This window comes from Passer domesticus, chromosome Z (assembly GCF_036417665.1).
Source record: "Passer domesticus isolate bPasDom1 chromosome Z, bPasDom1.hap1, whole genome shotgun sequence".
NCBI lineage: Eukaryota > Metazoa > Chordata > Aves > Passeriformes > Passeridae > Passer > Passer domesticus.
The window spans coordinates 28,600,696-28,613,060 of NC_087512.1; the positions used below are offsets into that span (position 1 = coordinate 28,600,696).

A 12,365-nucleotide genomic window follows, 5' to 3' on the forward strand; every position below is an offset into this window, starting at 1 on the left:
ATGAAATTTAGATGAGATTTTAGTGTGGCACTTACTAGGCTTGATTCATGTAATATATTCATGTACATTACAGGCTTTCGCACTATAGACTGTAGGAGAATCACACCTTGTTCAGATCAAATGGGGCCTGGATTGAAGTTAATATTTCTGTGTCACTCTTTCATAGACTTTTCTATTATCCCCCACTTCAAGAAAAAACTGGATGATAAGATCACAGAGGTTCTTCCTGACTTTGGGATGAGATTTTCCGTTCTTCCCACATTGGCACACTTGTCTTACAAATGAATCTCAGGGTATTCAGTATATAAGGGTATTCAGACACAGAAAAACCAAGGAAGATTGCATACCAGGTATTCTCAAAAAATGTGAGACAAAAGAATAGAGGAATAAAAGAACAGGAATCTGTGAATGCAAAATTCTCCTCTGTAGTATAGTTTATGCAGTTAGTTGCTTGTCTCAGGGAAGAGTGGATATACAATTCTGCCATGTCAAAATTATAGTATTTGTGAACATAGCAGCTTGTTACTAACAGGTACATATAGCAAAGTGTCATTGAGAATCTGCTGAAGGGTTTACATGGAATTGAAATAAGACTTTCAAGTGCTGTGGCCACATTAAGGCAAAATTAGAAGGCAAACCCCACCACTGCAAGGTTTTCCAGGTTGTAAGCAACCTATGCCTTCTAGTAAGCAGTGATTTCTGTTTCTGATTACGTTGGCAATGGCTTTACCTAGACTGAAAATATGTTATCTATAGTCTTATAAGTGCTACTGCCAACTAAAATCCCAAATTTAGGTTAATGCTGCATTCTCCTCTTGGTTTAGGAAAAAAGCTCCTAGACCTTTGAAAGGAAAATACTTTTATCAACTCTTGTATATCCTTTCTCTGTATCTGTACATATATAGAGCTATATTGTACTATGTTATAGTATGACTGCTTTTATTTTTTCCTTCACATGTCACATTTCCTTCAGTGATGTGTTTCCTGAACTTATCTCTGACTTATTTTTGCTTTTGAATCCAAACTTAAATTCAGATTTAGACTTATGTGTGATTCTCAAGCAAGACATACAACATCAGTTTTCCTACTTACCTTTTTCTGCAAAGAGAAAGGGGTAAATTTAGCATCTTTCATATTTATGCAGCCCCAAAATTACTTAAATATTTAGTGTGCTTTCTCAGGAAGACTTTCTGAACAACAAAAGAGAAAAGATATCATAGAAGAGAGAACAGCAGAAAAGAGAATTTTCCCCTCTCTTTTCTTAGTACTGATTTTAGCAGTAAAAATGTATGCTAAACCCACTAAACAGAAAGATACAGCACTAATAACAGGACAGTATTAATGGGGATCAATTTGATGCAATATGTTGCATTAATTGGGAAACCGCCCCATACTAGGTTTCTGCTCCAATTTTTCTCTAGGACAGGCAGCCAGAATTACATCCAGTGCCTTTAGTGTTGCCCAATAACCATAATCCTTCCAAGTCCTGTGTAAAATGCAGCTAGCCAGCTTTCTGAGGATCCTTCCTGTGCTGGGATTCTCAAGCAGCGAGAGTTACCACAACCACTGACCTTTGCAGAAAGTGTACTTGGGAGAGGTGGAGGTTGTGGTCAGCTGTGGCCCACATAGGTCTCCAATTCCTTCAGTGAACCTTCTGCCATCAGAGTCCTCCAGTTTCCACCATCAGGCCCAGCACTTGTGATCCCTTGCTCTAAAGGAACATCAAGTTCCTTTTAGCTATCATTTCCCTTAAGGTCCTTGTTCATCTGCCAACAGCCTTCATTGTATGTGATGACTTGTGTAAGGTCACAATTCATATGGTGAAAGTAACAACTTCATCAATAAGGCATGAAAAACTGATCAGACAAGCATTCTGGCTTCTATTTGTTCCTGTATGGTAAATTACATAGTGATGTGCAAGTAGAATGAAGAACAATGGAATTGGCATGATCAATTCTTTGATTCCTTAAGCGTGGCCTCCTTGCCTGTCACATTAGGGGTAATGATCAAAGAAGAAAGTTTAAAGTAAATGCAAAGAAGCAACTATTACATAAGCTCCTTTTAGCTACGTGCAAACTTCCCCCTCCTTTACTCAAACTACGTTTGTTCAGCAGAGTGTATAGCGTGTGATTTTTGTGAAGAAGGCCCACCAAAGTAAAAAGTCCAGCTGCCAGCACAAACTCTGCACCTAACAATCAAATGGGCTCTTGCGTACCTGAGACACACAGCTGCAAGTAGGGGGAAAAAAGTGTAGCAACAAGAGTACTACAGTGAATATGAGTGCCATTCTTTGCGGTTCAATCTTTAAGTAGCACTTCCATTAGTTGGGTAAAATCACCTTATTATAAATGTTGGTTCAGCTTTGGTTTGAGTAATTCTGATTTGAATAAATCTGCACAGTTCTGCTTTGTGAGGACTCTATTTTACAAGGTTTCCTAAAATCAGTTTAATAATTTTGATGCAGTTTCTCTTCTACTCATACCTAGGTAACAAAACTGCTACTATATTCAATACTTTTGTGGACTGTCTTAACAAAGTCACAAAAGAGAAAATTGACATTGGAACTAGAAAATTTTACCAAGCATTCTTAGGCTTCTACAGAAGGGTTGGAAAAAAATATGTATAATAGGAATGCAGCCTTCACTGATTTTAAACTTCCAAGATAAAAACTTCCAATTTCTTTTAAGACCTGTTTTAACTCCTCATTGCATAAAGGTTTCATGCAATAATGGAGCCATGTAACACTATTCCAACTTCTTCAATAGATGAGCTGGCTCAATATTACTGTTTTAACTTTCTTCTCTAGGAACTTCCCTCATATACTACTAATATAACTTCCATTAAAGTATGCTTCCTTTTCTTCCAGTCAAAGAAAACTACAGCTTAATTTCAACTGTGCAAAGTGGTGGCTTAACAAGTGAAATCACAATGCTGCCAGTCCAATATGGCACACATATCACAGTCGCAGAAGCTACCTTGGGTTTTATTTTTCCAAAATATTTTAGCCAGAATTTTCGGGAGCAAAGAAGGCCAGCTCACCCTTTCATGAGCTTAATCAATCTCACTCTGTCCATTCCTGGAATAGCTGAAGCTAGATGTTCTACATGCGGCCAAGCTTGAAGTTTGCCCACTGATACATTTTTGATCAAAAGGGAAAAAAGTATAATATTGTGGAAATGGTTGTATTTTGTTCTATCTACCTAGATATATTTGTAATGCTTTGTCCTGTGTACCTAGCTGCAACCATGCATAAAGTTTGCATTTTTTAGTTATAACAAAGGAATGTTGGAGTGTTTAACTAGACACATAGAAAGGTGTTCATTGTTACAGTTCACTGAACTAACCCATCATGTTTGTGAATCATTAATGATACTGACTGCTGTGTAAATTTACTTGGGTTGTAAATCTATAAATGGCATGGGAAGATGTGGTAGAATGATTTTTCATACTTAGCTTTTAAATGAGAACATTATGGTTTTAAGGAACATGAAGGAAAAATATAAATTAACATTTTGGAAGAAGACATAGGAACCTTAAAAGAGATAACATTTTTCATTCTGTAAGATTAATTTTACCATTCTGCTTCTTGTAGTTCATTGCAGCAAGTGAGTATAGACAGCCATGCCCAAGTTGTCCACTTTAAGACTATCCATTATGGGAGAAAAAATTTAAAACTGCTTGTCAAGAAGTCATATTTAGAGTGGGTAACAGACACAGTCTAAAAATTAGGGAATTCAAAACATGTATGATACTTGGAGTTACAAAGTAACCCAAGGTAGGAAACAGCATGTCTGAAAGAGAAGCATTTTCTTGAGGATCATGGCAAGAATTTTCCTGAGGAACATGGTCTAGGAAAATAGTCAGTTTTGTTTTCATATAGACATCCTCACTCTTATCTGCAAATATAAGGTATCGTGTAATTAGGTGCAGTAAGTACAAGTAGCTAAATATTCAGAATGGAAGAATTATGTTTATTTTTTCCCCCTGTTATTGAAGGATATTGCTGTACATAAAGTTTTATTGAAGTATTTTCCATTAGGGCAGAGATGATATAAATTCATTAATACAGTGGGCTTTGGCACAGTGGGCTTTGGCACATGGGAGAACTCACAGCTGTAATTAAAAATGCAATGAATTAACATCATCTCTCCCACCCCCCAAATTTTTATCTTGTAAGAATTTCTGATGTTGCAAAAAATAATTCTGTTCTGAAATAGGAAAACCCCAAACACCAACACTTTATCAAATGAAAAGTTTAGATAACTTTCATTCAGAAATTATTGTTCTTTGCAGGAATATACCTGTCACATAATGACATAATAATGACTATTTTTCTATCGGATAGTTTTCAGGACATCATGATACACTGGTCCAGCTCAAGCACACAGGAAAAAGCACATGGCTTTGAGATATATTGAGCCATGTTACTTTCCACTGCATGTGGAACTTTTATACTTCTTGTATATTCTCATTTTAATAGCTCTCCATTAAAAAAAAAATTGGAACAACCAATTTAGCAACTCTCAGTTCTTCATGGTAGCTTTTAGAACTCACTAACAACATTTGCTAAACCATGGATCATATTTCCTATATTAAATTAAGATGCAGGGTAAATAAGATTGCACTGGGCAAAGCATATTTTTAGCAAAACTCTATGGGATCACATATGTAAGTGTCAGCAACTGTGTGCTTAGTAGTTTTTTATCTGCTCATGGTTGACACAGAGCCAACCATGTCAATAATTTCATAGTAAGATCAACTAGGACCATTATTTTCAAAGGTCTCTTTACAGTCCTGTAACAGGATTTTTCTACACTCAATTATTTTATTTTGTATTTTTGATTTCTAGCCCAATATGTGGGTGTGGTGTGAAGTAACTTCTTATCTCCTAAGCATGTTGAGTTTTCAGGATCTATTTTGGACATAAGCAAGCAGCAACTTCTGTCTCGGCCTTTTATTTTCATATTGTCTAATGCAGTTTAAAAAATGCTCTGAAAAAATTTAATTGCTTGAGTACGTTAGAAGCAATAACCAAAAAAGCAAAATACCTTGATATGTTGTACTGTCAAATCACATGACCAAAGAATCCCATAAAAATTTAAAATTATCACAGCACAAAAATAGAATTCAATTTTGTTCTTTTATTTGTGTCTCCACCCAGGGTGTAAACACACATCCAGGCATTCATTTATCTCTACAAATCTCTAGCCTCACCAAAATAATAATTAAATCCAGACTTAAAACTCTGAGTTAAGTGAATTTTTTTGAGAAATCTCCAAGAGTTTGTTTCCTATTTATGTTTCTAATTCTATAAACCCATACAAATACTAGTAGTTTTATGGTGAAGAACAGTGCCTGGAGCAGTTCTCTTTAAAGGCATCTCACAATAATAGGTTCTACAGGTAATGTAATGGAGTTACAATTTTCCAGTTTTATTTTGTACCATGCACACACACCTTTCACTTTTACCTTTTACATAAAACAGAATGTTATGAAACAGGACAAAAACAACTTATGATTGTATGAAAAATAACTGTAAAAAATCACAAAACTACACATACTAGTAAAGCAAAAGGTGTAACTCTTTTGAATTTTTGTTTTTTTCATGATGTGCAACAGACATTTCTTTAGAGCAAGATATATCAGCCAGATATACAGTATGGCACATTAAGATCATATGTATATATGTAAGCATGTATAAATATGTAGATTACTCTGTAACCTTTAGGAAAAACATAATCCCACTTTTTCTCCTCACCAAAGTGCTTTGTGTAAAAACTATTACACAAGATGCTGTTTTCTGTACAGATGCTGCTTTCTGTACAGAACAAAAGGATTTCTTTTTCTTAAATAAAAACTCAGATAATTTTCATTTGTGGTTTTTTCTTTTGCTTTAACTGCTTCAAGGAATTACATATATATATATATATACATACAAAAAGCCCCAAACCAAGAACAAAATTTCAGACAAACAAGAAAAAAGTGCCGTTTAAAAATTCTGCTATAAAATGACACAGGAAAAACAGGGAATAAACAGTTAGAATGTAATTTTCATATTCATTCACATCTTTTCAAGAAAAGCTGAAAACCATATACAGTGTGAGAGATGGCCTCAGCACTGCCATTCTTCAGCATCTGGTAGTAGTAAACCACGATGCCTACATGTTTGTGTGTACACACACACAGAAAGGGAGCCTCAAATCCACACGTGCACTCTCATACACTTCCACTTGTACACATGCACTTTGAAACTGTATTTTAAACTCCAGTGTAGAACCATTTCTAATGCAGGTATAAATAGACCACTGAGTTGGGAAAGAGTTACATTGCATAAAAGAATAATTGTAAATAATTTATTTTGAATATTGTTTAATGTCTGTAGTCTAAAATAACTTCATCTCTTAGATATGAATCCCTTTAAAAAGTTAACAGTACAGCAAGTAGAATAACAACACAAAACTCACTGAGGCACAAGTATTTGCAAATAACTCAGTTATGCAGATAACCCACAAAATTATATTTTTTCAAGCACCATTTTTGATTGTGACAAACAGGATTCCCTACTTAAATATCCAATATACATGAGATACAATGAGGCTTTTTATGCAATTGCCCTCAGCGATTAAATTGATGTCTTGAAGTCAGTCCAATTTCCAACTCCAAAGAGAATAATGAAATAATAGTGAGGAATCCTCTTTGTCTCTGAATGAGAAGTAAACAAAGGCCTACCTTTTTACAAACTGGTAGCCCATATTCATGTGCTTGATTTGACTGTTCTCTAGGGCCTTCTTTTTAAGATTAAGGCTCATGGAAAGTTGTAAAAAAAAAAAAATATATATATATATATATATATATATATATATGTATAATATGTATGTGAAAGAATGAATTAATGACTTGCAAAAGTTTCCTTTTTTGAAGGTAACTGATGAACGCTCAAGTTGAAAATGCCCTTTTGGAATTCTGTACTCCCACCTTCCCTTTGGTCAGCATGTTTCAAAATGGATAATTCCCCAACTCTACAGAACAACTTGTACATTCAGATACTAGAAAAAATATTTCAAAAAGTTTAAAAGTCAAGGTGGTACAGATCTGAAGATAGCAACAGTATTTCAGTTTTGTAAACAGCAATGGACAAACTCTGGACAACCATGTGGTTAAAAGAATTTTGAAGGATTTATATATAGGGAAGTATACAGGTACATGCATATGTCCACACATAGTCTGATCCTGCCCTTGCTGAATTTGGTGGAACAAAACACAATTCCATACATTTGAAATGGAAGTGTTCGTGAGACTAATTATTCCTATTGAAGTAAGTTACACTTGTGTGGTGACCACAGAATGGGCTTTAAGGCAGTATAAAATTAAAGCTCTATTAAAAAGCAAAATTTGCAGTCAATGCACATTATGCAAAAGGACTGTCTGATTGCATGTGTATAGCTGTGAAGGATGCCTGGTGTCTTTTAATCCAATGCAAATCATATATGGTAACATCTAGACCTCTTACTGAAAGCTGGACCAGAGGGACACATTCTCTTGTGATGTGAGAAGCAGAATATATAGGGGAAGAATTTAGCACAGAATTAGCTGCATTTTAATCCCTTTTCATTGTACTTCATTTATGTGCATGGTTTATCCATATATTCTATGTATCAGATGGAAACCACTCCATTAAATATTTAAGCAGATGAATGCTCATAAGAATATACTTCCTGAATACAAACCTCCAAAGATTGCCAGTGTTCACAAACACCTGGACATAAATTAATCTATTCCACATAACTGCAGATTAAATTATGAACTGGACCCAAACTGGATTTAACAAGTCTCAAAAGTTTGCCAGGAAAAACAAAGGTTGTATAAACCTTTTTATTTTATCTTTTTGGAAGAGTTATTTCTGAAGCATAGTTATGGTCCAGTCTGCAAGGATGAACTTTTCTGCCCTTACTCTATCAGGTCATGAAAATATTATGATGTACACGACACAGTAAGAAGTCCACAAAATGGATGAACGGGAATTAAAACCTAAAAACTCAGTCTTACTAATGTAAGAGCTGTTCTCAAGGCATCACAATGATGATATCTCCAACGAAAAAATACTAGTTTTAACTCATAACCTTGTATGTTTTATGAAGGACAACCTAATTTGCTTGCATCCTGGACTAAATTTGAGGACCTTGAGCCTGACATTGATCAGAAAAATCAAAACCACCAAACCAGTCCAGTTTTATCTTTCTAAGTAACCAGAGGAATCATAGTACACTTAAGAGTAGTTCTTTCTGAAAATGTGTTATGGAAAAATATTAGGACAACCAAAATTTAGTTGAATTAGTACAGACACCTTAAAAAAAAAAAAAAAAGTGGAATTTAAGGAAGAATCTTTCCCACAAAAGATTTTAAATCTTCCTGACAAAGACTATAGCACATACAGCAACAATGCTCTACCATCTAATTAAAAAGCAACTGAAAGTTAAAATGCATTTATGCTTATCTGGCAGATGTGCTAAATAGACACAAAGCCCACATAACTTCTTGTGTATTTAAACCACCTTTTTCTTGCTTAATAGAATTAATATTGGGAAAACAATAACAGCTGTACTGTGTGACTTAAAATAAAGAGGGAAGGAAAGGACACCTAGCCTGAGGCCTGTAAGAAATTCTCTACCAACAACCTATGATCCAAAAAGCCACACCAGTGCCTCCAATAGGTAGTGCCTATATACGTCTAACTTCTCTCCCTTTTGGAAACTGGCATGTGTTCCACTTTGGAACTATCATGTGCAGATAGGTTGTGCAAAAACTGTATGCTTTGAAATGTTTGTAGTATGCTCTGGTTTTGCTTTTCCTTTTTTGAAAAAGGAATTTTCTAAAGCTGTATTCTTCTGTAAGTGCAGCCATCCAGCTTGAAAGGATTACAGCCAACAACCAGTTTTCTTATTTGGTCTCTGAATTCCCTTTGAGAAATTAAAAGAAGAAATAATTTCAAAAGTATAGTTGCTGTACCACAGATGAGAAGAAAAGAAACAATTGCTAAGGTTTTGGCAAAGCTTGCTTTCTCCAAACATTCTCCTTCTCAGTTGGCTGCTTGATTAAATGAAGAATGCTTGCTAATTGCTTTTTTCCTCCCCATTATGTATGTATATCTAGTCATATCCCCATACATACATGGCAGTTTCATGGAGAGAAAAAGTTTGTAGGGAAATAACAGAAAGGCACGATGAAACAGAATCAAGTTCTTGTAACTAGATATACATTACTTTAGCCTTCAGTGTATACAGAAGAAAGCTGGCTGGAACAATGATCCACTGCATTTACTTGTAGGAAACTGCTGTCCTCTGGCATGCTGCAAGCTGAATCACCAAAGATACCTACAGACCCTGCAGGAAAGTCATACACTGGGAGAAGAAACAAACAAAAACAAAAAAAGCCCCAGTTAATAAGTAGGATAAGTATATAATGAAGTATGTCCTAATACTTATGCACAGAACTGGAAATGGTTTTAAATCAAATACACAAATAAAATAAACAAGCCAACATATGTATGAAATTAATTACACAACTTACTGCTTACCAAGGGAGGAATTTTCAGTTGTCTCAGAAACAAGTCTGAAGTAGAGCAGATTTCATTGCAACTAACACCTCCCCATTTAATGGGTGTTAAAACTGTGATCATTTTAAAAATAAACTTCACACATGTTTAACAAATTTCATCATATTGAACACAGGATAAAAGACAAGAAAATATTGTAGAATATTGCCATAAAGTAGACCCTGGCACAGAAATTACTACCTTTTAAAAGTGACAATAGTAAGCCCAAGAATAACTTAGACACGCTCCCATCTTTTGGATAACATGTTTACATACTGTGAGATTCCTCTTTGTAATTACAGGTGCACTGTATTTGCAATACACTTCTGAAGGACCAAGACATAAAAGGGACTTAAAAGCACAATAGATGTTAAGTGGATTCATCCTATGTGGAAGGACAGTAAAAGACCTGGGCATTAGTTGAGCACTAAGATTAGGCTCACTGTCTTGTATTGATCCTTTGCACAGAGATCTTTCAGCCTTCCAAGCAGCATGCAAGCCCCTTAAGTACTTTTCATCTAGGGACAGACTAAGTTACATGCACATAGATGAGTGTGCATCCAGGCAGTTTTTGTCATGGAAACACGAATAAATGATATTCAAGACTTACAAAAATCAAACATGCACCAAGCAAAATCAGTAGTTTGAATAATCTCAGGTCCCTGCCACAATATGTGGAATGGAGTGGAGTGGCTGCACAAAGATCACAGAGGGCTCAATGGACTGTATTTCAGCTCCAATACACAAGCCAGAGACTGTCTAAGCCCCACAGGCTATAACCTTGAGAAGCCTTCAACAGTGCTCAGATGGCACACAGGCCGGTGGTTACTGTCACCTATGGCAACTTCCAGCCTCCAAACACCAACTGCTCCATGAAGGTCTGAAAACTATCTCCTCTTTGTAAAAAGTCAAATCTGTCATGACATGTCCCACCCAAATGCCAAATACACAGCTCATGCATATCTGCCAAAGTTCACAAACTCTACACCATCATACATGGAGTGACCAGCTGTTATTTACCTTTGATACCAGAATGATCTGAAAAACTTCCATGGAAAATGCCAAGCCCTCCCTGGCCTGCTGATGTGAGTGCTGAGCAGTCAACAGGAGGAGCCATATTGCAAGAAACACTGTCTTGTATGCTCTTCTGAGTGTCAGCATAATGTGGAGGGCAGAAAGTCTGAAGCTGCCCATAAAAACCTAGAATGAGAAGAAGGCCATCAGTAAAATAACTGGACAGAGATAAAAAGGATAGTATATGGAACCATGGCCATGAGAATGAAAAAAAACCTCAACTGCCCTACCACCAGGTCTTCAATAACATTAAACAAATAAAGCAGTATTAATATGATGCTCCCTAAACTTCCTCAGGTTCCTGCTAGTTTCTAACACAATCTAATACATGGGCATCCTGACTCCACCATGGCCTGTGAGAGGCACTGACTGGCTAGAAGCTGAAACTTTTCAGGACATTTCTCCCTTTCCTGTGCAATCCTGTGTCTGAACTGGTACTCTCCAGAGTCACACTGTGCATCTGCCTGAAAATCTAAGAAAATGCTAAATTCAAAAGGAAAGAAGATTATGCAAGTAAAGTCTGAATAAAATCCAAGGATCTATCACTGATGCCAAGACAGCTGGCTGATAGTAGGGTCATGCATAGAGACTCTGAGCAAAAATTTTTTATGATGGAAAGAGAGCACAGAAAAGTAGTGTAACTTTCCTGCATACAAGTTCTTTTCACAATTAGGTGTCAATTGTCCATCTTTTAAAATAGAGAGTCATAAACAAGAAATAAGCATATGTGCTTCTCTTCCCCTCAGTTATTTAGCACTACTCTAAATGTCTTTGTGAGCATCTGCAGTGCATCAAGCCACAGTGCAGAGGTCTTAGAACTGGAGCCCAGCAAAATCTCCTAACTTGGTGTCTTTATTCACACAGCGTCATGCCCAAGATATTCTACAATACAGCTGAATGTAGGATAACATGAAACCATATCCAGTTCAGCAGACCCTGACCATACTTGAGATATCTGTTAGGGAACTAACTGTACCATCAGTTTTCTGTGTTTTCATGCAGCACTGGAAAAACAACAAAAAAAAGGCAAACAAGTTGGCTAATAAATTTCCAACAACAGAACATTTCAGCTGCAACTCTGGACTGTAAAATTTTGTCTCTTATTAAACTATTTAAAACACACACATGCACAAGGTTATATTAGCAGTGTTTCTTTGAATCAGTACACTACAGCTAATATTCATGATGTCACGGTACAGAAACAAACAGCTATTCTGACATGACAGCATAACCTACCTAGGAAAGAGAAATATTTTTGAATATGATAGAAGTGTAAACTGTAAGAATTGTTTCTAAAAGTAAGAAGTTCTTGTTTTTTTATAACATAAAGAGTCTTGTTCTGGAGGCTCGTTCTAAAAAGCCCTGGTAGACAGCTCAGCTCAAATTCACTTGCACAGCTGTGGTCCACATACATTTCTAATAGTGTCCTTATCCTATTGAACTGTTGTGGACAAAGATTTCATTATAGATATGTAATGAATGACTGCCACAATTATAATTTCCATATGGTAGAAAGTTTCTGATGGACATCAGAAACTTCCTCCTCAGTCATCTCTCTGCCTGTCACAAGAAAGAGAGAATATTTTCTCAAGAAAATCATTATAGTTGCCATTCAGAAATATATGCCATGCGTGAGTAGTCTTTGGTTCTATGGCATGTAAAATTCCAGCTGTCTTTGGTCTGAAATACTTCAAGATAG

General features: G+C 35.9%; 1 protein-coding gene across 7 annotated transcripts in view; it reads right to left on the reverse strand.

The window, feature by feature from the left end:
* Window positions 1-5,121: 5,121 nt before the first annotated feature.
* GLIS3 (GLIS family zinc finger 3) overlaps window positions 5,122-12,365 on the reverse strand; it is a 202,290-nt gene continuing 195,046 nt past the window's right edge. For all 7 annotated transcript variants that reach the window (XM_064405112.1, XM_064405113.1, XM_064405115.1 and 4 more), the window contains 2 exons: window positions 10,613-10,792; window positions 5,122-9,398 (listed from right to left, as the gene is read on the reverse strand). In XM_064405112.1, the coding sequence (XP_064261182.1) occupies window positions 9,262-9,398; window positions 10,613-10,792 (317 nt within the window). In that variant the 3' untranslated portion in view covers window positions 5,122-9,261. The remainder of the gene's footprint in view (window positions 9,399-10,612; window positions 10,793-12,365) is intronic.